The sequence below is a fragment of the Clarias gariepinus genome, chromosome 5 (genome assembly GCF_024256425.1).
Source record: "Clarias gariepinus isolate MV-2021 ecotype Netherlands chromosome 5, CGAR_prim_01v2, whole genome shotgun sequence".
NCBI classification, from domain to species: domain Eukaryota; kingdom Metazoa; phylum Chordata; class Actinopteri; order Siluriformes; family Clariidae; genus Clarias; species Clarias gariepinus.
The window spans coordinates 17,894,426-17,919,693 of record NC_071104.1 but is presented as its reverse complement, the minus strand read 5'-3'; the positions used below and the strand labels follow the sequence as shown (position 1 = coordinate 17,919,693).

The following is a 25,268-nucleotide window of genomic DNA, read 5'->3' as shown; positions in this document are numbered from 1 at the left end:
ACTTCAGTTTAGATTGTAATAGTAAATATTTAACTTTGTATCTGTTGGGTATAAGAAAAAGTCTTGGATAATATTGAGGTAGTGGTGCCACTTTAATAGGTTTGATAAGCAATTTTCCTCTGCGATTAATAAAGGTCTTTGAATCTTGAATAAGCATTGATGACCTGCTATGTATTGAGGATGAGAGTTGTTGGATCACTTTGTAATTTCTGGATTACAGGCAAGCTTATTTACCGCTCTCTCTCATTGCAATATTGACCTCTGTGTAATGACTGTTTTACGTATAATTGTAATGTATTAGATATACACTGGATAGGGTGTTAAGCATAGGCTACATACTGCAGCTTTCAAAGTTTTTACCCCAAAACAGGTCATTTGACAAACTGCTTACACTAAGTAATATAATTTAAGGAGAGACAAATAAGTGGAGATACTCAGTAATGCACAAAATAAGACTTTCCTTCTGTTTTTCCTTGTCTTAAATTCCTGTTTGTCAGCTTGAATGAGGCTAAAATGAATGCTAATTGATCTGACTTGAATTGTTTCCTGGCACACATATGAAGAGCAAAGACCATGATTGCAATGTGTCATATTTGCCTCTTTCACAAATCACTAGCATGACCCTAAACTTCTTATTCACTTGTGGAATTTGATGTAATGGAGATGAAACCTAACAATGTTACGGTTGTATTCAAGTTCCTCTCTTTTCATGTATGTGTTGTCATGTATGGCAGACGGGGGAATCAGAGGGGGTGCAATTAACATCTTAAAAAATATTTTTTCTGTACATTTGCTTTCTCCAACTGCGTAACTGCCTGCACTTACTGTAGCACTCTTTGGTGCTTGGTTCATCTCTCACTCTGTATTCACTGAAATGTTAGCTGATTAGTTGTCCCTTTTACAATAATTCGCTCTATTGAATTAGATCTTTAAAGCTACTAAAAAAATCATGTTAAACATCAATTTGTACTGTACAAAAAGTTTATTTAGTAAGAGTTTTGTAAACAATTGAGGTAAATGAACATTTACATCAACATGTTTTACAGAAAGTATATCACAAGGCACTTGTCTTAAGACAGCATTTAAACACGCTGCTGTTCTGAGTGTATGCATGGGGTTAATTTCCCTGACTTGTCTTGCTCCGAATGAGATAGATCGATCATTCACAATATGAACGTTAAAATAAAATGCTGCAGCTAAGTACATTACTTATTGGTATGAATGGAAAATGGTGGTGACCTAGGTAAAAATTTCTATTGTAATACATATCTGTCTTTTCTGCGTGCCTTTCAGGCTAACAGTCTTAAAACCAAAACATGTTCAGTCTATACCTGTAACCTACAAGTTCTTTTTATATCACATTTGATGTCATCTTATTTGAGAAATACTGTCTTTAACACAATATTATTAAGACATTTTCCTTTAAGGATCCTTTTTCACTGAACAGCATGTTTTACTCATATGTGCAAATCTTTATCTATTTACTAAAATGTAAACTTTAAGGACCAAAAAAAGTAACACTGTGGTTTATACATTAAAATAGGGAAAGTAAATTACATATAATACTTTTGTTTTGATTTAAATGTTTTTAGACCTGTCACAAGCTAAAGTCTGATTAGGCTTAGGAGTAAACCCATATTTAAATATTTGTATATAATATTTATGCGTATTCATTTTAGATTGCATTCTTAAGGTAGTAAAGTATGAGATTCTGTCCTTTTAATGTTTAAGTGGTTTGCACTGGTTGCGTGTGATTTGTAGGAATGACCCATCTTTGTCAAGGTTATAACAAAGCCCAGAGCATTCCCCTGTTTAAAACAGCTGCACTAGTCACTAAGGAGTAGGACCGAAAAGTAACTCAAGACTTGTAGTATCTTAGATGCTCTTAAAGAAAATCATTTTTTTCCCAATCACAAAATGATTACAATAAATTTTATAATAAAAATATATATGTTTATCTTTATATATCAATATCTTTTGTTATCAACCAATTCCTTTGAAAACTGCATTTTGGCAAGACTAAGCTCAAAATAAATGTAAAATGGCACATGTACCATTGTATTCACAATACAATCCACATTAAATGTACTAAAACTATTATATGTATCTGATGACAAACCGAAAGATATGTTAAACCTCTAAAATCTATTCTAGAAGTGTAGCTTAAATTGTCTAGATCAGTTAAACTGTGTTCTCCTTTAGACAGAAAACTACAATACATTAATCTGATATAATTTTTTCGTCTTGTTGTTCACAAAATATTCCCATCTTAATTGTGTGAGTCAAATGCAGAGGCAGATGCTGGCTTTAGGGTCATACTTTATGAGATTACGAGCAGCTCTACTACAGTAAAAGAGAGCTTAAGAAATTTCAAAACATAAAATTATAGTACTACTGGACTACTCTTTTAAAATTAAATGTGTGTCCTGATTTCTTCACCCTATATATGTTGTGATCTCAATTTCAATTTGGAAATAAATATACTTTCGTCAATAATGCAAAGCTGAATAATATGCTATGTTAGCAATCTGTAAGAATTTTATAGAAAGAAGCTAATTAAGATGAATAACCAGAATCAGTTAATCAGTGAAATTTAATTCTAATAGATCAGTCCCAGTAAGCACATTTATAGTTGGAAATCTGTGTAATCGATACTATCGAAAAAGTACTATCGGTGGTGGCTGAATAATAATTGTGTTAACCATACCACCACTGTGGTATGGTTATTTTAATACTTTTGTCTACTGAAAGCGTGTGCCAGTACACCAGCAGTGTTTTTAAAGTAACTAATTACAATTACAAAATTACTGTCATCTAAAAGTAATCAGTTACATTACAGCGTTACTTTCTGATAAAAGTAACTAGTTAGTGTACTTTTCCATTGCAGAAAATAAAAACTCCTTTGTGATTCCTCATGCATGTTGTCTTAGTCAAGACCTTTATAATTATTCTACCATCATCACTCAGTGAAGTTTGGCCCATAATTTGTTAATTATTAATACCCCTATCTCATCTATGCGGTTTGACTCGCGGTGAGATGCAGTGTTAGGCACCATGAGGCGCCACGATTGCCCGCCGACATTCCGCAAAGTTCTGCAGGGTCCGCAGGCTTCCCAAGGAGCGCCAAAAAAATTAGACATGTTTAATTTTTCGCGTGAAAAGATGGAAAAAGATATCAGTCCTGGCAAAAGTCATTTGTATGACAATCAGGGACTGAATATCAACTTTTTTTTAGATGAAATATGCTATTTAAGAACCACAGTGCTAGGATAATTTCTAAAAATGACTGCTCTGGGAGCTCTGTTTATTGATTATTTTTAAGAATACTGTTTTTTTTGGAGTAATCTTACTGTCTCCTTAACTATAAGATGCCTCTCTCTCTCGCCTATTAAGACATTGGACTATCTGAAGGTCATGATTTCAATCCCAGCAACAGCTCATTTTATAAATGAAATCAATGTAAGTCACTTTGGATAAGAAAGGCTACCAAATACTGGAAATGAAATGTACTCATTTATATATTAATTAAAAGCTGTTTAGCACACTACAAACAAGGCACGTCTACGCACAGAACTACCACTCACTTGATGTTTTTTGCACCTTTCCATGTACATAAAAGACTCTTGCACATGAAAATCCCATGAGATCAGTAATTTTTCTAATACTGTATATTCGATCCAGATCATCTGTCATTGATTATCATGCCAATGTCAAAGCCACTGAGATCACATTTTTCCCTGTTCTGATGTGAACACTAACTGAAACTTTTTTTTGTTGCCACATTATTATTATATATTGATAATTGCATTATGAGCAGGTTTACAATTGTTTTTATTAATGTGGTTATTGTTCAATACTTTAATACCTAACATGTGAACCTGAATAAGCACTCTTTTATTATATCACAGAACTGCCACGTAACATCAGACACATTCAAGTGTTATATGTCAGCACCGAAACTCACTGATTGCACAGTGGTCAGTGTTTTGATTTTGAACCACCTTAGACTCCAACCAGCAAAATGACTCTAATTTATTTTTTATATTATGATTTTGCATTTCCTAATCTGTATGTATTGAAATTAGTGCTGTGCAATGATGGTAACTAGACAGCCAGATCATTGTGCCTTGCTCTTACACTGCTTGTTTTGCTTGCTCTACTCATGCACCGGAGGTCAGGAAACACGCTCGGTGGCTCATGCATCTCCACCGTAGTGATGACGTGACTCTCCTCTGGCTCACACTTCCCACTACTCAAAATGCCACCACTTGAGCTGGGAATGCTGGTAGTGAGAGCAGCGTCTCTGGGTCGGTGCTTGTTATCACAGGAAGAGGCAGAGGAGGAGGAGGAACTAGAGGGAGCAATGGCCTTCTTCTCCAGAGTCTGCTGTTCAGTAGCCAGATTGGCCCAGTTCTGCTCAGCAGCCAGCCTGTGATTGTTGCTGCTGATGTAGAAAGAGTTTGGCTCCTCATGCAGTGGCTCAATCTTAAACTTTGTTGCTACGGGAACTGACCCAGGCTGCAGGAATGTTGTGCTACCTGCAGCCAACTTGGTATATTTGGGAGGATAGCTAAGGGTTGCAGGGTCTGTTCTGGGCGCAGCAGGCATGGCTCCTTTCTCCACCATGTCACTATGGGCTATGGACTCATGCTCAGGGATGTATTCACTGGTTACACCTTGCTTGATTTTTTTCCATCCAAGGTGATAAATCTCTATTAAATTCAGCACAAGAGACACACAAGCCACCACAAGCATGAATATGATGAAGATGGTCTTCTCTGTGGGCCTGGACAGAAAGCAGTCCACAGTGTTGGGACAGGGCCACCGTGCACACTTATACAGAGGCCTGAGCTGGAAACCATATAGAAAATATTGCCCTAAAATGAAACCCACCTCAAACAGAGTCTTGAAAATGATGTTAAACACATATGTGCGCAACAAGGCACCTCTGATGCGAATTTTGCCATGCTCATCTCTGATTGATGGCTTTTTCACACCTCCTCTGCCCCCCTCCTCATTTCTATACAGGAGTTCTTTCTCCTCCAGGTTAGTCTCTGCCTTTTGCAGCTCCTCCTCCTTCTCTTTGTGCTTATCCTCCATACGAATAATGTGCAGTATGTGACCCAGGTATATGAGCGTTGGCGTGGACACAAAGATGATCTGCAGCACCCAGTAACGTATGTGTGAAATGGGAAAGGCCTCGTCATAACAAACGTTTTCACAACCAGGCTGCTGCGTGTTACAGGTAAAGTCCGACTGTTCATCACCCCAGACTTCCTCTGCTGCTGCTCCCAACACCAGGATCCTAAAGATGAAGAGGACAGTCAGCCAGACTTTGCCAATCACCGTAGAATGTTCTTGTGCATTCTCCAGCAGCCGTCCAAGAAAGCTCCAGTCACCCATGCTTTACAATTTCTAACCTAAAGAGAAAGTACAGTCTGGAAGGAACATGCCCAAGAAGAGAGGGCAAGAGTGAAGAAAGAGGATGGGGTTATCTTGTGATAAAATATATATGGGCTAAACAAACATCAAATTAACTATTAACAGAATATATTGAGCAACCCTGTTAAACTGAACTGATTACGTTATTACAACTAAAATACACCGAATAATTTCAGCAAACTTGACTTACATAATCATTCCACACTAATTCCCAAAGAATTTCACTTCTCTGCATAAACTGTGGTCTGTTCAATCAGTTGCTGTTTAGACAAAACAAAGACAGAATAAGAAGTGAAATACGAAAATTAGAGATATTTTAGACTACTTTAGTTACTGTGCTTAACTGTTAAAGTCGTAAAATGGTTCAAGCATTTTACAAGCCTGTTATGCACCCTCTCTCTCCGACTATTTCCCTTGCTTCAATAACACACACACATACAAACACACACATTCATATAGATATTATATCATACTCATACACACAGTGTGCTTCTCTCTCACCTGTTCGCTTCACTGCTCAGCAGGTATGCGCTGAGATCGACAATATAATGTTCGAAAAACATGTGATCACACAGAGTGGACACTGCTGTGGAGAGCCATGAGGTACACTTCTACCAGAGTTATGTGCACAAACAGACTTAAGTACGTTTAAAATAATATTATGAAGGTAATGATAACATACCGAACTCTAACTTAACACTATTTTGTTCTGAAAGTGTATGGCTATATTTGTATCACAGACCATCGGCAGCAACTTCTTTTACTACATAAGACAAACCCATCAACTAAGTTTTGCATGTTATTACACTGCAGCAAAATAATTAAGGAACTTAACATAATTCACATTTTGTGAGGTTTTGTTTAATATACTTATTTTTTTAGACAACTCCACAAATAATTTTTTCTTCCTTTGATATTTTAGGCTAATCAAAAGAATAAATTCATTTTTAATCATTAAAGTCCAGAAATCACATTAAACTAATAATGAAGCAATCTGTTAGATCTGGTGTGTTAGCAATAGGAAAAACTTAAATTTCTCATGAGTGTCCTTTAAAGAAAATTATTATTATTATTATTATTATTATCATTTCTACTACTACTAGCGCTGGTTAATTGTTATCTTATTTGGTCTGTAAACTATCAGATTTTGTACATACATGTCAAGTAATATTTAATATTTTAAGAAATGTATTTATTTGCTTTCTAAGCTTTACATAATTTAGCAACAACAATTAACTTGTAGCCACCTATTGGGTTTAACTTAACAAATAAATAATAATAATAAGTAAATAATACTAAAAAATTACACTTTTAGAAAGGAATCTTTTTAACACTATAGATGTGAGAGCAACAATGACTAAATGGACTGTACTAGATTTCCTTTTGTTCCTTTCCTGTATGGCCCTAACAAAAACAATTCTTGTTTAAAACATTTTATGGGATTATTTAATAATCATCAATAGGCCACAGACTTTAAATAATTCAGAATGTGACATGTGCCTGGACTTAAGCATACCTTAGCTTGTAGATGGCAAACAGAGCTGCAGATAGTCACTGATGCTATCATTAGACTTGGCAGATGCCCTCCCCTCTCCCCCAGCCCCGAAATTCCCAGCCCAGCTTACCAAACTGTTTTGAAATGAGATGGTCAGTTCATTCTTGCACACACTTTTTTTTCAGGCGTGGACTCGAGGCCAGGTGTGAGCGGAGCCGGCTAATGTTCAGTGAAAAGTCGGGTGTGGAGTCGGTGACTGATGAAGCGCGGCAGAATCTGCTGCAGGCCATCGCGCCTCTCTCCTCTCTCAGGACATGTGAAGAAGCGAAGCGTGAGACCCGGCGCGCGCGACCACGCCCCCCTCCACTCGCTCGCGCACATGAACACCCGTCGGGCCGCACTGAAGCAACATGAACTTAAACTCTCTTAAGCCTCTTAACCTCAGATTGGTAATAATATTTATAACAGATAGATTTTTTTCCCTGCCTTTTTATTTAATAAAAATATATACCGGGCAACATTAACTACAAGTCATTGTGCTTTCCCCAGCATAAATTGAAGAACATCGCCACCTACTGGTTTTAACAGAGGTTAACAGCTCCACAGGGGGCAGGGCTGTCACCTCGGTGGAAACAACTCACTGTCCACTCATGTAAACTCAGTGTAAACAACTTAATGTAAACAACTCAGGGTCAATTCAGTGTAAACAGCTTAATGTAAACACCTCAGGGTGAACTCAGTGTAAACAACTCAGTGTAAACAACTCAGTGTAAACTCAGTGTAAACAACTCAGTGTAAAGTCAATGTAAACAACTTGGTTTTGAATTGGTTTACTAAATGATGTAGGTATAATAATATTTTAAAAATGTAATAAATATACTTGGGAACAGTGCTGAAATGGAACAGCTGATGAATTTAAAACCAAATATATTAGAACACATGTTCACATTTTCAATGACCACACCCTGTACACTCCCCTACACATTTCTATCACATACAGGATGTTCAGGTCCACTGGACCTGGGGCCTGCACCTCCACTCTGTCCTTCTGCTGTCTTGGTCTGCTGTTAGTACAGTATGTGTGTATGTATGTGTGTGAGAGAGAGTGTGAGTTCTGTGTTTTGGCCATGTTGTCAAGGTTGCAAACATTGTCATACAACATTGTTGCAAAATTCAAGCACCGACACCTGTCTGTTCTCACATTCCCACACACTTTACCCTTTGTCTTGTGGGAACCAACCTTTATTTGCCCATATTCTACCCCATTTTTCATTTCCCAAATTGAAGGCCAGATGCAATAAATATAGCTTTGCCAATGTGGTTCCTTATCACTACTGCTCAACATGGCCAAAAGACTCTCTACTCAGAGTGCGTTGCAATTGTTTTTGAAAAGAGAGATGCTTTTGATGATGACATTAAGGATCACATTTCTGAAAATTCAAAGTCTGACAGTGAACAGTGAAAAAATTGTGAAATTGATTGGTCTTCTTGCCCAAGAACTAAGCCACCTCACATGGCTGCCAGTGTGATGAGGATGCAACCAGGTCCAACACGAATGGCAGTTACTCATTTGCAGGACTCATGTGTGAGTGAGAGTAAATCAAAATCAACAGTTAAGAAAAACTTGTAAATCTGTTGAATTTTTTCCCACTCAAATTGATAATTTATTTTCTTTTTGATTACGTTTTATTAAATATAAACAAAAAACGAGTAGCACTTTAATTCATAAATGTGATCTAACAAAGGTAAAGGGCAAATATTAACCATCCTGTGTATATTGCTTGTAATCAGGATGAAGTAAACATCTGTTGAGTATTTTACCATAAAGTTTATTGTGTTGAATTAAAAAATAAATAAATAAATGCAACAGAACACAAAATTCATTGTTTGAATAAGAAAAAGATAAACACCACACAAGGGTAAAGTAAGGTGCCTCTGGTAATGCTTGTCCAGTGGGTTGCCAAATGTCAAAGTTTGAATACTGTTTTTATTCGACCATTTTAACATTTAAGGCTGTTCTAAGACATTAAAATACTTATGCATGAATAGGTAAAATGTTTAAAAACTTGGTTGATGCATGTGGAAATAATATAAATAGAATGCAAATTATTATAAATCTAAATAAAACAAAGTGCTGAATATGCCATTTGCCTGTAGTACCCTGTTTTTTTTTTTTTTTTTGCTGGATTTTAGGTGGCACAGTGACGTAGTGGTAAGCACTGTCTCTTTGCACCTCCAGGCTCGGGGGGTTTCCTCCAGGTATTCCAGTTTCCTCCGACATTCCAAAGACATGCAGATCAGGTGAACTGGTGTTACCAAATTGCCACGTGTTTTTTTTTTTTTGTTGTATTTTTACTTAGGATTGGATTCACACCCTGTCCAGGGTGTACCCTTGTGCCCCAAGTCTCCTTGGATAGGCTCCAGGGCCCCCATGACCCTGTACACAGGATAAAGTGGGATAAAAGAGGAATGAATAAAAGGGGACTTATCTAAATGACTAAAAAATACAAAAAAAAGTTAATATTCCTTTCAGTGCCTTCTGTATTTGGCCCAGTTTCTCTCTTACTGCCTTAGAGCATCTGCAGAGCTCTGTGGCACAGCTTCCCATCCCTGCTCCTGATCTTGCTCATGTCCTTCACGTTGCAGTACTTTCTCCGCTCCCTAAACCAGATTCAACTAATCAATTAATTAACCATTTATTTTCAGTTTCATTATTTAAAAAAAATGCAAAAATGTCACTTAAATAAACCAACATGTCTTTTTTTACTCATGCCCTTTAAAATGTTTCTTAAAATGTATTTCTTTATGAAGCTCCACCTTGGAATCCTAGTAACATAATCTTATGCAAAATTCACAGAAGTTCTACCACTAAATGCCATTTGATACCCATACATCCAACATACATTTATTTATTCATAACAGATTGCATTGATTTGTGCAATTCTTCTAAAACATTCTAAATGTGATATTATAGCTATTTAGATAAAAAAGATCTCCTGCCACAGATACAGTACAGGATGAGGTACAGATTCTAAATAGGATTTAAAAGGAGCATCTCCTCTACAGTCCTATATGCCTGCTGCCTTAAGGAAATATCTTGCTATATTGGAACCTCCTGTTTTTTAGTGATCTGTGTTATATGATTGTAGTTTGTCAAAAACTCGAAAGCTATTTTACAACTACTCAAGTCATTTACCAGCAAAGATTAAAACTACTGCCAAATTTTGTTCCTTTATGTCTATAAAAAGTGCAATTTATATTACATAAGAGTACACAACTACAAAATCATTTACACACAATCATTTATTTTTTTAAATAAATGTGTATACAGTCATAAAACCCACAATGACTAATTGCATCATTGCAAGTTAAAGTACAACATAAAGTCATATAGTGCGAGTACAAGACATCTAATCCATTTCATGTTTAACAAACAATCATGACAGTTAAAGAAAAACACTGTATTCAAAGTTTTAATACATCCACAAAAAGAGACTAAGCTTAAAACAGACCTTTCTGCAAATAAGGCATGAAATCATTGCCTGTCTGTCTATAAAAGGTACTGTTGCCTGCCAAAACAGACTGGATTGGTAAGAATGTCTTAAATCTACTGCATAGATATGTGTCTGTTTCATGAAACAATATGAAAGTTATACATTCAAGAGCAAAGGCAGCAAGTTAATTTAATTTGTATTTCATAAACACTAGGTGTCACTGAATGATAACCGTAGGATGTAGAAAATAAGGCCACACTTTAACCAGTATTAAATGTTTAGACACTCATGACCAAGTGCCTTGTGCGTTTATTCAAGAAAAACGGAATCGAGTACTGCTGAAGTAGAAACATTGCATTAATGCTTTTTTTAATGACATTAATGGTCATTTAAGGGAATAAATCACATTCAACTCGACAAAACACTGGACCTTTTATACAGACTTGCCATCACTGGACTCCGAAGAAACTGATGAACACAACATCTCATTCTTTTTGTTCTGCAACAGAGCCCCATCTTTGGACATGTCTGATGGATGGCTGTAGGTGTGCCTCCTCTTGGCCCTAGATAAGCATCTCATCAATGCCTTACTGATCAAATAGACCAGCTCTGCAACATTGAGCACAATGCACAAAGCTGAAGATCCCACCATGAAAATGGTGAAAACCGTCTTCTCTGTTGGTCGTGAAATGAAACAGTCAACTTTATTTGGACAAGGCCACTGTTCACACTTGACAAGACGGGGCATCTGGAAGCCATCATAGACAAAGTAGAGTGCATACATGAAGCCAGCTTCGAAAAGGAGCCTAAAAAATAAACTGGAAGTGTAGGTCCACCACAGTGGGCCAGTAATAGGCAAGCGTCTCTTCTTCAGACCTTCCAAGTCTTCCTCCCTCGCTTTGTCACCCTTGCATGCAAGAAGTTCTTTCTTGACACCACGCTTGCGATATGCCACATGCATGGCCACCAGTAGAGCTGGGGTCGAAACAAAAATCAGCTGTAGGCACCAGAGACGGATGTGAGAAACTGGGAAGAAGTGGTCATAGCAGACATTTTTGCAACCTGGCTGCTGTGTGTTGCAAGTAAAGTCTGATTGTTCATCCCCCCAAACACTCTCAGCAGCCAGCACCAGAATGGTAATTCGAAAAATGAAAAGAACAGAGAGCCAGATCTTGCCCAGGCTAGTGGAGTGTTTGTTCACTCCTCCTAGCTGACTATACAGTGCTGCCCAACTCATCTTGCTTGTTGTTAAACAAAAACCCTGCAGGCAAAAAAAAAAGGAATAATAATTAATAAATAAAAGAATGAGTAAATAAATAAAAATGTCAAGTAGACAAAAAGTGGCAACTTCCCCTACTTTTCCATAAACATACCCCAAGTTACAAAATTAATTACCCTTTTTTTACAATGATTGGCATACATGATATAAAATATATGCAAGGTATAGAGAATAGATAATGTGACTAATACTGTAAACCTATTTTAATGAAACCCTTCTGATTACTTCCTGTCCTGATAGTTGTTTTAGTATGTCTACAGTATCATCTTTACTTTTGCAACAGATGCAAAATACGTTTCCTTGAGTACACAATTGATTTTGGAGATAAAATAGATAAAATATATAGGGATGATAATCAAGTACTGTAATGAGTTTATCAGCCACTCTCACTCTTCACCGAGAATGCCGGCATGTTATCATGATGACAAGTGATACCATTCTCCCACAGCCATGGCCTTTTTCTTGTTCCTATTTGTAAAAGTGTTGGTTCACTCTAGTTTTGTCTGGAACCCAATCCATTATAATTACACCCTTTATGTAAAAGAACATAAACACATCCTTGATCTTGGACTTGTTTTGTCGAGCTTTCTTTATGATTTGTGACGAAGGTGTTTACCAGCACATTGGCTTTACTCAACATTTTATAAAAAAAACTATTTTGTATTTTCATTTATGTTCTCTTATGGTGCTTTGTGTGAACAAAACCATTACTGCTTTGTTGCCTACACGTTTATGTTTTAATCTATTTGATCTCTTAAAAAAAAAAGTCCTTTTCAAAAAGGGTCCTAATACAATAGGAGAACAAACAGGTTCTATTAAAATAGGAGAATAAACACGCAACCCATATGAAGTAAGTAAGGGAAAACAATTGAGGCTAAATATAGAAGATAACATACTGTAGTCGTACATGTACATTATGCTTTGTAAAGACGAAAAATCAGGAGTTTTGGTCCGAGGAGGGCTAAGCGGTGAGACTGGTCGTGTGAAACTCAGATCTTATCCTTCTAACAGGATCAGATCTCATCTTGAGGGTTTCAAAATGTTAACGTGAAATTAAAACGCGCAAAATACTAACTTAGATTATCCGGATTTACCCTCATTCTACTTTAGCGCCATTCCTGTTTTCAAACGCAACAAATGGAGACAATGTATCAAACTCTAAAACAAACAAACAAACAAACAAACAAACTTAATGTTTCTTTAAGTAGGAGTACGAAAATCAATTCCTAACAAATAGGTTTTAGTCAACAGAATTTAAAAGGTTTATAAATCCTTGCCGACAGTTGTATAAATTTAAAAAGCTGTATAAAGCTGTTTTACACTCTTCACATGGAAAACCGTAGAAACTTTATTCCCTCTTACCTGTGTTTAAAGAGTAAAGGAGTGCGCACCCATATTCAGCAACGCAGAAAGCGGTGGTAATGAGCAGCAGCGTGAACTGCACTGATTTAATGCCTCAAGGAGGCTGCACCTGCCGCCAGGGGGCGGGGCCTCAGCCATTCTCGGGCTTTAACAGCTAGGTGTGTACTCAGTGCTTAGTATCATCTTTACATCACAATACATGCTTGCAGATGTCATTTAACACAGCAAAGGCACCTTTACACAAGTTTACAACATTACCTAACAATAGTTTCATTATTTAACTAAAACTGGAAAGGCATTGGTATTGCCCAACTAACCTGTCTTGGCATAAATATTGAACATTTTGTTTGTTCACCATGATATTATCTATATATATATATATATATATATATATATATAAAGGATTCTGGCATACTTTCTTATACAGTATGTGATAGTTAACATTAGCACAAGAATGCTTAAATAAACAAGAGTCTAAAATAAACTGATTTTCTTATATATGGTTAATGGTTCACACCATTATCACCACTCATTTGTTTATCTTTTTGAAACAGCAAATTAATGCCTATCTTTTTGAAATGGTTTGACCCATGTCAGATTTGTGGTGCTGGTATCACACAATAAACTTGCCATCTCAAGTGTTATTTCTGTGTTATTTCTATGCATTGTATGGTGTGTTGAAATTGTGCTGAGGGAAACATTTACAGCAACTGACAATTAAATCATGTGGTAAGTAAGTCACGTGTGTAAAGAGCTAGGCTATCTGCTTAAAATTCCAAAATGCTTACTTAGTATATAGCATAAGGATAAAGATTTTTTTTTTTTTTTACCAACCACATTCCAGTTTACTTTTATTTTAATCCCAAGTATCATTAAGCTTGCTTTATAAAAACAAAACAAAATGGAATGGAATACCAAAACAAATGACAGACTTTATTAGTCTTAGGTTCTGTGTTTAATTCAGAATCAAATATACAGTGAGAAAAAACATGATGGTGTTGAAACCGTATTCTTGGCTCAGTTACATTTAAATAATTCTTTGTTTCTTAAATTGAAATTATGATTAGCTAAGAAGTAGCCATTCACTTCTTAAGCTTAGCCAGTCCCATCAACAGCTGATCCCGTCTCTCTCTTCTAGCAGATAGATGTTCCTGGTCATTTGGAATAAGCTCACAGATCTCCTAAGAAGATAAGAAAAGGTAAGATAAAACAAAGATTTTATTCATGGAATTCATCGATGAATTAACTTTTTGACTGTGTGCACACACTTTATTGATTCTAGTTGCTGCTTCTCCATCAAACTCAGGAATAGGCCCAAAACTAGAAAGAACTCTTCTTATGCCTTGCCGATAACGTCCGAGGTAGTCTTCAAGACCTGGCGATATGGAGAAGAGATAAATATTATTACACAACCCTGTTATAACTTTCTGCATGTCAAACCAACCCAGTTTTAGTAAATGCTCTCTACTGATCTTTTTTTCTCACAACAAATGCATTCAAAGGTTTAGATGGCTAAATATTAAAATACTTTCCTTTGTTAAAAGTTTAAAAAAGGTTTTAACGTCATGAGCAGCTATGAATTCTAATCTGTTGCTCAGTCTAGACTGGGTAACAACCAGAATGACTTAGCTTTATCTTGTTTAGTTTACCCTTGTTGAACAGAACCTTGACATGCAACTCATACGGTTATCAGATGTGCCTGGATGCTTACAGAAGACTCTTACTCAGGGACAAGAATGCAAGTGAAAACAAAATCTTCAGTTTTTCCCTGAAGTAAGTATCACACACCTTGAATGCTAGAGTAGGATTGAAACTTATTCTAATATCATATCGTTGGTAGTACTCAATCCCACATTAAACAAAACAAAAACATAAACACATTAAAATATCCTGGAACTCAGTATTAAGGTTCCAAGGACTAACCACTTGGAGCCATCAAAAGAGGGCCTTGTTTTTACATGGCTTCACAGAGCAAGGCCAGCCTGCATATTTCACACTGCCTTCCGATATTCAGCATGCACCTGTGGCCTTCACAACACACAGCCTTATCCCTTACACTAACACACACATTTATCCATGTGGGCTTCTTTTAGTGAAACACAATTAATACTATGCTTATACATAAATCAAATTTGGACCCAAACCTCAGTAACAAAAAGGAAACGTTCATAGGTCTTTTAATTTAAAAAAATAAAAATAAAAAAAGGTAGTCAAATGTCCCCACATGGTCAAACTGCCAGACATTGCTATTCTCGTAGGGACATTTTGACCCCACCAGAACATAACCCTTGTCCCTCCGCCCTTTCTCATGCAATCTCTCACACTCTCTCTCTCTCTCTCACTCTCTCTCTCTCTCACACACACACACACACCATGAGTCGCACAGTAATGCAAATAGTCATGTTAACTCAATTCTAGTCTATCAATTTTAATTGAAAAGCCTATGAGAAAACAAGCCCATTTTATGTCCATTACAATTTATATAAGAAACTGATTTTTACTTACAACCACATCACAGAGCATGAATACTTACCATTTGGTGCATTCAGATGCATAGTTTCGATTGGACCAATGAAAGCATAGCGCATGCCCAGCCCCTCTGACATCACCAGATCAATATCCTTTACTGAGATCACATTATCCTGAAGACACAAAAACACCACGACTCAGTTAAATGTTAACCTTTATTTGACAATGGTGTAATTTAAGAATGATTCTAAGGCTTAATGATTATCTGGGTCTTTATTCAGTACTTTCTGGCCTTTTCTCTGCATGGCAAATGCATGCTGATCACACAGACTGAGTAGAAAACAGTGACAGTCTTTCCTTTTCATCCCAATAGAAGAGCATTAAAATAGGTCCTGATGTATTGGATTTCCTACATCATCTAATTCTGTGCCTTGGGAACAATGGGACGGTATCGAGAGAAGTGTGGTAGTGCCAAACTTTGGGTCCACTCTACACTCAGATTACCTCAGGCTACAGATACCTGCTGCATGACTGGCTTGAAATCAAAGCTTGGACACAGACCTGGTAAAAGTGGAAGAGACTGGGAGGGGAGACAGGGTGGTCTTTGTTCATTTCCTGTGGGCAACAACGAACCCGTTATATCATGGTCGCCGGGCGACGGACTGGCTGTGGGAGTCGAGAAAAGAGGCCTTTCCTTTGCCGTAATCACCGGAGGCAACGGGCAGCTTTCTCAGCTGCTCCACTTTCCAGAACTGGCTCTCTCTCAACAAGAAGGGCTCCTTGAACTCCCCATGCAACCCTGTATCGTTGTGAATCCTTCGTATTAATTGGATATCCGCATGAATGGCTCAAATGTGATTTGTTCTTGCACGTCATAACAATAGAGAATGTTTTATGAACCATCACCTTACAGTTCCGTATTGAATAAATTGTTTGAAGATTCATTTCATACAAAATTAATGGCACCTACATTTTTGGAAAATACCTATCAAACATTAATAAATCAATATTCTGACAGCAGATCAGTCCTGAGCTGCAACATGTGATAGGAGTCCTTCTATACAAAACCTCTGTAGTACTTTGTTGGTAATGGCTCAATGCAGAGATACATGCTTTGACTGAAATAATTGAGGCCCAATAGATACACTAGGAAATCGTTCTTTAAACATTCCCTCATTATGAACACAGTGGTGACTATGTGATATTGCAGGTAGCCTATGTGTCAGACATCAACCTGCCTACCTCAAAAGTGTAGAATCAGACACCAGGAGAGATTGAAGGTAGATTACTGTTCTAAAACACCTATTAAAATCTGGTATAAACCATATATATAAATATACATATATAAATATGGTTGCTTAAATAATAACTATATGGCTATATAATTACGTGTAAGTGTATGCATGTATGCACTGATTGCACACAAACCAAAGCTGACCTCAACAGTGTATTAAACACACAGAAAAGATATATATAGCGTTTATAAAACCCAATAGTGAGTTAGAACAAGTTGTATATGGTGCTTGCAGTACAACATTTACAGCTGCAGACTGTATGCATGAAAACCAAATGAAATGTCCACCAAGTACAAACAGAAAATTTGCCCCTAGAGGGCTAATGCCCTCTTTCAGAAAACAAATTCTCCTTTTGTGAGTTTCCAATAACTAGAAGAAACAATAAGTTCTTTTGCATGCTATCAGAGTGAACCAGATTCCTTACATTCCCATGTGTCTAACATCTGCCAAATCTGATGGACGTTTTAAACAAATGTGGCAAAAAAAAGGTAATTCATTACATTACAATATACAATTCTTTGATGCTCTCATTTTCTTTGGCTACTGCACAGTGTATTGCATTAAATTATACTGTTTCTAGTACAATCTCTGAGCCCAAATTTAAAATCAATTCCTGTAAGTTCAATTCCTGTAAGTTCTCGTTGCACCGTGTGTAAAAATGTGATTACTTTCACTAATAAACCTGTGATTTCTACTAATGTTTTTATACAATGCAACTTCCCCAAGCATCCAAGTGAGGCATTCTGATCATTACTTTTTTCCCTGTCCACAATCCTTCTTCAAAGTTGACACACTCTCTTTCCAGGTTTTAACACACTGGACAGTTCTTAAGCTAATTCCAACTATTATAGCAATCTGTTCAATTGTTTTATTTGTTTGATGCAGGCCAATATTTTGACCTTTTTGGAAATGCAACTTGTTTTGGCTACACAGTGTATTAATACAGAGGTATAAAGCCACAATAAAGGTGCAGGAATATAATGGTAACTCCCTGCACATGGCAATCTTTTATAGTAAAGAGATTTTTGGGCTATGAGATTATGAGATATGCCTTGAGTTTTTTTTTTTGTAAGGAAGAGTGGAAAATAATTACAAAATCTGGATGTGCTATGTTGGTAGACTCAAAGAACTGAGTGCTATATTACAAGCAAAAGGTGGTTTAATTAACAGAGCTTTAATATAGTGATGTGCTTATTAGACATTTTGTTTTCAAACATGTTTTGTCAAGGATATATGTTTTTACTGTGAGAGGAATTGCAGCTATTTTAAATTGTTAGCTGGTAGTCCTGTCAAGCTGGTCAATCAGCGTTACTCTCGAGTTAATTAGCATAGCTTGGTTTAAGCTCAAGGGCTTATTTAGTGTCAGTTCTGTTCTATGCCATTTCTTACACAACCCTGTTTATTTTGAAAGCTGCCTGCAAGGATGGAAGAGATGCTTTTTGAGATTAAAAAAAAACAAAAAAAACAATAACTTAGATATACAAATGATCACAACATGGCATGAACAAAGAACTGTAACAAGAGAGAATCAGTGTGTTACTCTTTCCCATAACTAGAGACAGGTAAACTAAAACAGTAAACTTTACACAGTTCCAATGTGAACTTCTAAATGGAACTATTGGCAATCAAACTCAGGCTCGAATTCCATGCAGTAATGACAAATTATCACAGGTCATCACAAAGAACACAAGATGAAGCATTACTTTCTAAGCAGCACAGTTACAGCACAAGTAACAAACGAAAGATAAAAAAAAAACACTTTAGAACAATATGAAAAAAAAAAACACTTTAGAACAATATGAGATATACCTGAGATACTTCATTTCTATGTTTTTTTCTTCCTAAATGTAAACCAACATTCAAGAACCAAGTGGAGGAAAAGAAGGACACCCTAGAATTCAGAACCACATTTATCAATATTTACGAATAAGGTAAAGTAAACATCATCTTTACAAGCCTATCAGACTCTTACATATTTTTGGAGAAATTTAACCACATTCATTGCTATACTTAATTGATGTTTAAAGGCATTCATTTATGCACTGGCCAACAAAATGATTTTTTTTTCTTCAGATGTCATTTTGCTCATTTGCTTGTCATCACTATCATGCTGAATGACCCAAGTTCGGCCCAGCTTAAGCTGCTAAACAGATGGCTCCATATTTGTTTCATGAATATTTTTGTATAGTGAAGTTTATGCAGGTTTGTAAGTCTGTTGCTACAAAACAAGCCCTAATCATCATTCCTTCTCCACTGTGGGTATGAGGTGCTGTGTTTGGTTTTAATCAAAAATGGCATTGTGCATGATGACCACACAGCTCCACCTTCATCTGATCAGTCCAATAAACATTATTCCAGATCCTTCGTTCAGAGGCAACTTTGAAAAAAAATTATGGTGGCATATATTTTTTAGATAGAACAGGCTTTTTCTAGCCTTTCTTACATGCCACATTTCTGAGTCTTTATTTTGGATTGCACTTTCAAGCAAATAAATATTTATTTATTTATAAAGATTACAGAGGCCTGTGGGTCAGATAATGTGGCTCTTGTGGTTTTTCTATTTTTCATAAAATAGTAAATTTTAAATTGTTTGGAGATGGCCTTACAGTATAACACATTCTAATATGAGGAAAATTATTAGTTTTTGAGTGTGACACAGTGGTTAGCACTGGCTTACAAACACTAGGGTTGAGGGTTCGATTTTTGCCTTGGGTCTGTGTGCATGGAATTTGCATGTTCTCCCCACGCTTGGTATGTGTACTCTGTGTACTTCGTTTTTATCCAAAAACATGTGGAGTTGGCTTATTGCTGTTTCTAAATTTCCCGTGGTTTATTTAGGCCGTGGTACATAAAAACAGAATTAAAGGTACACCTTTGAGTTGTACACAGACCACATTGGGCTTCAACTCTTAAAAAGGATGTCTACTATTCATGGTGGTTCGGGTACACATTAACCTGGGACAAAATTCCCAGTAGGAGCAAAGGAAAGTGCTTGGCAAATTTCACAAGTGAAAGATAGATAAAAGATTGGTATCTCTCATTTCCTAATGTTACACGATACACTTGTGTGCTTTGTAACAAACACCGTAGAGTCTGTTTTGAGCTCTTGATCACTTTTTTTCAAACTCTTTCTTCCTCTTCCTTTGTGCTTTCTTAAAACATCACACTGATAGATATCGGCCCAAACTTATTACTTTTTACTCTGTAATAATAGCTAAACTCCACATCTGCAGTGAGCCAAAGCAGTAGCATTTTACTTTCACAGTGACCTACATCATTCTGTTAATACTGGTAATATGGGGTCCTTAACATTTATAAAAATAATCCTGAGAAAACACACACACAAACAGGACTGCTATGACATTACATCACACTGATATTTAATAGTACCTTTAAATTCTTATCTTTCTAAACATACAGACAGTGCATACACATATATTATGATAATGTATAATTAATAATTTATTATTAATCTCATTAATAATAGTATCATATTTTATCATATATATATATATATATATATATATATATATATATATATATATATATATATATATATCAGAATATCTTTTTTCCTCAAGTATGTATATATTTTTTTGGCTGACTCTGCCAATAGTCACATATATGGAAAGATAAGAAGATAAAGGTACTATTAAATATCAGTGTGATGTAATGTTCATAGCAGTCCTGTTTGAACTTACTTTAACCAGTCTCCAGCATTCCGCTATAATGGCATACTGGACACGATTTAGTGCAAAGCCATCAATCTCCTTCCTGAGACGTACAGGTGCCTGCCCCACCTCAGACATCAGTTCAAAAGCTGCATCCATAGCTGAAGGCAGGGTCTCAGGGTGAGGAACCAGCTCAACCAGACGAACATAGTAGGGTGGGTTGACCTGTAAAATAAAAGAAACACACTTATCATAGCAACAGAGGCATTCCCTTAGGAGAAAAATGCCTTTCAGACACAATTGTGACATTTTTAACTATAAGATGCTGCTGGTTTGTGCCCTCTTCCATGTGTCAGGCTAATCCCTAAAACATATACAGACAGAGACATACAAACACAGACACTTTAGAAACCTTGAAAACTGTACAAGGTGTACATAAACTTGGAATGGAAAAGGAGTCCAACATGGTGAATCAAACACACTTCATGTGTTTACACCAGGGAGCAATTTAACATAGCCCATACATTTACTGGCATGTTTTAAGGAAGGTAAAAAAGAGTACCCCCAGAAAACCTCTACAGATACAGGGAGAACAATCAAAACTCACAGGCAGAACTGTGAGTTTCACTGCATAAGCAGAAACTGAAGCTTAGGATCAAAACCCAAACCCTGGAAGTGTAAGGTAACAACCCCACCCGCTACTGTATAGCCCCCTGAGGATTCCTTTACAAAATACAGTGTCACAGTGTAAATTTCACTGACCGGGTGGGATATAATACAGCGTTTTGGGTTCTGGACAAGAGAGAAGACATTGCTGGGCATCAGACATGAGGTGGAACTGCTGAGGATGGTGTCCTCACCAACATGATTTTCCACAGCCTGGAAAACAGTCTGCTTGGCCTTCAGTTCCTCAAAAACACACTCCTAAGAAGCAAACCATATTTAGATTGAAGAAAACTTCAACATATAAATAAAGCACATTTAGGGAAACTAGAGTAAGAAAAAAACATTTCTGTTTTCATTTAATACATTTATTTTTGCAGCATTTAAATTTTTTAAATAATAATATTCTATAGCCTCCATGACCCTGAATACAGGATAAAGCAGTATAGAAGATGAGTGAGTGAGTGATATTCTATAGCATTTGATTTCTTTTATGATTATCTAACACATTTGTGCATGCTGTTAAAGATTAGCTTCAAAAGAATGCTTACATTCCAATCACAGTCTGAAATCTTTTATTAACCTAAAGGGTAAAAACCTAAACTCTTCCTTGTGTGATGCTAAGAAAAAACCTGTTTCATTTTCTGTTAGGATCTGACCATTTCTGAGACTGCATTAGAAACATGCTTTTAACCAAACAAACTTGTCTGAGAATTTTATTTTCTCTCATTACTATAAGAACATAAGTAATCTGGCTTGGTAATACAACCAAACACATCTCTCCGCATTGGCATTAACCAGAAACAAAAGCAAAATTTTAGCTACTTAATACTTCATTTTAATTCTTATTCTATGATCCATCTCTGTGCCAGCATAATCTTTTTTACATCGCTACAGGTTTCTAGGTGTCAGCTTTATTTGGCAACAAATTGTACTTGTTTCTACTGTTAAAAATAAAATGCTTAAATAACACCACACCAAAGTAAAATGTTTATTCATTAATTTTTTTTTTTATGGATTTCTATAGCAATAAATGTCAAACAGCATGGCAAAACATGGTAACTGACTATGAGTTTAGAAATCCCACTATACACTAGCACTGTATACACAGTTTTTAACCCAGTGGAATTCATAATTCTTTAAATTATTTCCTGGTCAGGACTTGCACACCAGAACAACTAACAGACATTTTAATGGACTTGTCTAGGATGTTAGTTCTTTACCTGAACAAAAAATGCTCCCTCTAGTGCCTGTGAAAGATCATCATGACTGCTCAGGAGACTCAACTGTTCTGAGGCACTCAGCTTTCCTCTAAGCATTTGAGCTTCCTCAAGCTCCTCTATTTGCTTCCTGCTCAAATACAAAGACAAGTTAATATTTTCAATTCCTGTTAAATGTTATAGGACATGAGTATGAGAATGATGCACATATTACTGAGTGTTATGGTCTTCACCATTTTAACAATATTTGTGGGATTTTGAGCTACAGGAATCTATTTTTTATTATGCAAACAGAGTTCTAAAGACTCTAATGGTTTATAGTATCCCATCATCTCATTTTATTCGTCCACACCTCTTACATACCTGTTTAAGAAGCATTAATACTGTACTACAAGTAGTGCAAAGTCTAATACGGCAATATTTATCCTAATGTGTCCTGCAATGTATTTTCTTTATTATTACCTGTTAATGTTAACTTATACTTTAATATCAAGCATGCTGTGCTCCTTGGTAAAAGCCAATGACACTGAATCAGATATGTATGACAATATGTGCTGCTACCCCCTCTACAGACAAAAAGTTTAAAATCACTAAATAAGACTTCCAATACTAATATACTCACGATAAGTAAATTCACTAGAAATAAGCGGAAGATCAATTAAGTTAAGTATTTCAATTCTTTTGCAATTTGGGGAGATTATTGTGTCTCCACAATGACTCTAAAATCTTTTTTTTTTACATTTAAAAACGAGACATGACAGTCGATTGGTCAGTGACCAGAATTGGCTTGTTTTCAGCTTTATAGGCCATGACTGGTGATCAGTCAATCACCTTCAGATATAAACAGTTCTGTATCAAACGCACAAGCAAATTAGTCTTAAAAATCTTGCACTTTAGAATCTCTATGTGCCCATGTTTTAAAGTTTGTTTATAAATAAGAATTATGGCAGATGACATAACAAAGATATGTGCTACTCATAAAAATGTAGCTTTTTTTTAAATTAAATTTTATAGTTTAAACACTCCTCTTGGTTTGTAAGTGAAAAAACTAACTTTATATGGAATGAGCTACATATTAGAAAAAAATTTAACATTAAATCGGGATATTTATGGAATCAAGATACTCATAGTATCACAATAAAAATCGAATAGACACATAGGTATCGTGATGATATTGTATCAGGTGGTCACTGGGGCAGCACGGTGATGTAGTGGTTAGCACTGTCGTCTTGCACCTCCAGGGTACGATTCCCGGGCAGTGTGTCTGTGTCTCTGTGTGCATGGAGTTTGCATGTTCTCCCCGTGCTTGGTAGGTTTCCTCCGGGTACTCCGGTTTCCTCCCACAGTCCAAAGACCTGCAGATCAGGCTAATTGGCATTCCCAAATTTCCCATAGTGTGTGAGAGTATGTTTGTGTGCCCTGCGATAGATTGGCACCCTGTCCAGGATGTACCCTGACTTGTGCCCTAAGCCTCCTGGAATTATCTCCAGGGCCCCCGTGACCCTGAATACAGGATAAAACGGTATAGACAATGAGTGAATGAGTGAATGGTAACTGGTGATTCCCATCCCAAAAATGTACTATTGTATCAAACTTTTATTGGCAGGGTAGATTTACGACTTCAAACTAGATTTAGGAGAACATTGTCAATCTGCGGCAACCAGGCTAGACAATTTATAAATAATGCAATTAGTAGTATGGGGCAGTATTTGAGCCCCGATGCTGCCAGGCTGCCACTGTTGGACCCTTGAGCAAGGTTCCTTTACCCGCAAGTGCTCAAAGACAATGGGACGTCATGCTGGCACCACGACCCCTTAAGTAACCGCCACAGAAATGAGGGTTCGGGAGTTACTGTATATCTGCTTTGTGCCCAAAATCTCATGGAAGTTGGCTGCAGGCCCCATGCAACCCCTGTTCATAGGATAAAGCAGTATAGACAATGAGTAAGTGAGTGAGTATTTAGGAATAAGGCTGACAAATTATCAAGTCACTGAAGTTAAATATTAAAGCCAGTCTGTCCTCTGTTCAGCTGTTTGTTTCAGTGTTTCAACTAAAACTAATGTGTGTGCTGCAACTGTACAGGAGAACAACTGACTTCCCTACTTTTATCACAGACCTGATTTCTGCGATGGCCCTTGATGCTTGTCCTGGCTGATTGTCATAGATTTTAACACTGTATCCTCCACTTAAGAACACCATTGCCCAGGAGCGGCCAATTAGCCCACTGAAAGAGAAAACCATGTTTTAAAGTTTTTAAAAAGTAAAATAAACATCACAGGGAGATCTGTGTTAAAATGTATTTGTAGTAAGTGAGACTACATGTAGGAATCCCATATTACTGTCAGTATTATCATCACCACAATATGAGATAATATCAGGACTGTACTTGAAACTGTTATCTAACACGCTTTAAATGAACTGCCGAGTGTGAATACGAATCAAAGGTCGAGCAGAAAGTCTAAAGGGGCAGCTGCAGGATTCAGGAACTGAACCTCGAATGCTTGCAATTAATATTTACTTAACTATGCTAAAAATGACGTTATCCTTCTTACCTTCCTACAATAGTTATTATTCTGCCTTTAGATGAAGCCATGACGTACAGTTACTAACACCAACTACAAATTAGCTTCAGTTCATTCTCAACCCAAACACCAGCTCTGTCTCGTGAGTCATGTGCTTACAGGCGGTACGCTAGGGAAGCTACGGAAGCCTCCAAGTACCAAAGTAGTTTAATCTTAGATAGTATATGTTTAAATGACTGTTAATCCGCCAAAAAACATATTTTAAGAGTGTTTATATATATATTATTTTTTTAGAAAAGGTACAAATAATGAAATAGTAATATAAACGCATTCCTCAAGCTCTGTATACACAAGGG

General features: G+C 36.6%; 3 protein-coding genes across 3 annotated transcripts; all 3 read right to left on the bottom strand.

Moving 5' to 3' along the window:
- Window positions 1-4,104: 4,104 nt before the first annotated feature.
- gja3 (gap junction protein, alpha 3) lies at window positions 4,105-7,155 on the bottom strand. Its single transcript, XM_053497074.1, has 3 exons — window positions 7,068-7,155; window positions 5,633-5,702; window positions 4,105-5,438 (listed from the first exon to the last, which is right to left on the bottom strand). Exon 3 carries the CDS (start codon window positions 5,401-5,403, stop codon window positions 4,105-4,107), a length of 1,299 nt encoding a protein of 432 aa, XP_053353049.1. The 5' UTR covers window positions 5,404-5,438; window positions 5,633-5,702; window positions 7,068-7,155.
- Window positions 7,156-10,222: 3,067 nt separating this feature from the next.
- gjb8 (gap junction protein beta 8) lies at window positions 10,223-13,126 on the bottom strand. The gene is made up of 2 exons (XM_053496548.1): window positions 13,073-13,126; window positions 10,223-11,692 (listed from the first exon to the last, which is right to left on the bottom strand). The coding sequence occupies exon 2, from the start codon at window positions 11,666-11,668 to the stop codon at window positions 10,865-10,867; it is 804 nt and encodes a 267-aa protein (XP_053352523.1). The 5' UTR covers window positions 11,669-11,692; window positions 13,073-13,126; the 3' UTR covers window positions 10,223-10,864.
- An 884-nt stretch (window positions 13,127-14,010) lies between these two features.
- cryl1 (crystallin, lambda 1) lies at window positions 14,011-25,074 on the bottom strand. The gene is made up of 8 exons (XM_053495738.1): window positions 24,943-25,074; window positions 24,507-24,614; window positions 22,394-22,520; window positions 21,270-21,431; window positions 20,538-20,732; window positions 15,606-15,714; window positions 14,341-14,447; window positions 14,011-14,253 (listed from the first exon to the last, which is right to left on the bottom strand). Exons 1-8 carry the CDS (start codon window positions 24,981-24,983, stop codon window positions 14,155-14,157), a joined length of 948 nt encoding a protein of 315 aa, XP_053351713.1. The 5' UTR covers window positions 24,984-25,074; the 3' UTR covers window positions 14,011-14,154.
- Between the last annotated feature and the right edge of the window lie 194 nt (window positions 25,075-25,268).

Coding starts and splice junctions, on each gene's coding strand:
- gjb8 (XM_053496548.1), bottom strand. CDS start 11,668: ATGAGTTGGGCAGCACTGTATAGTCAGCTAGGAGGAGTGAACAAACAC.
- gja3 (XM_053497074.1), bottom strand. CDS start 5,403: ATGGGTGACTGGAGCTTTCTTGGACGGCTGCTGGAGAATGCACAAGAA.
- cryl1 (XM_053495738.1), bottom strand. CDS start 24,983: ATGGCTTCATCTAAAGGCAGAATAATAACTATTGTAGGAAG. Junction 22,521..24,506: donor AGGGCCATCGCAGAAATCAG/GTCTGTGATAAA, acceptor GTATTTGAGCAG/GAAGCAAATAGAGGAGCTTG. Junction 20,733..21,269: donor GCTGTATTATATCCCACCCG/GTCAGTGAAATT, acceptor TTTATTTTACAG/GTCAACCCACCCTACTATGT.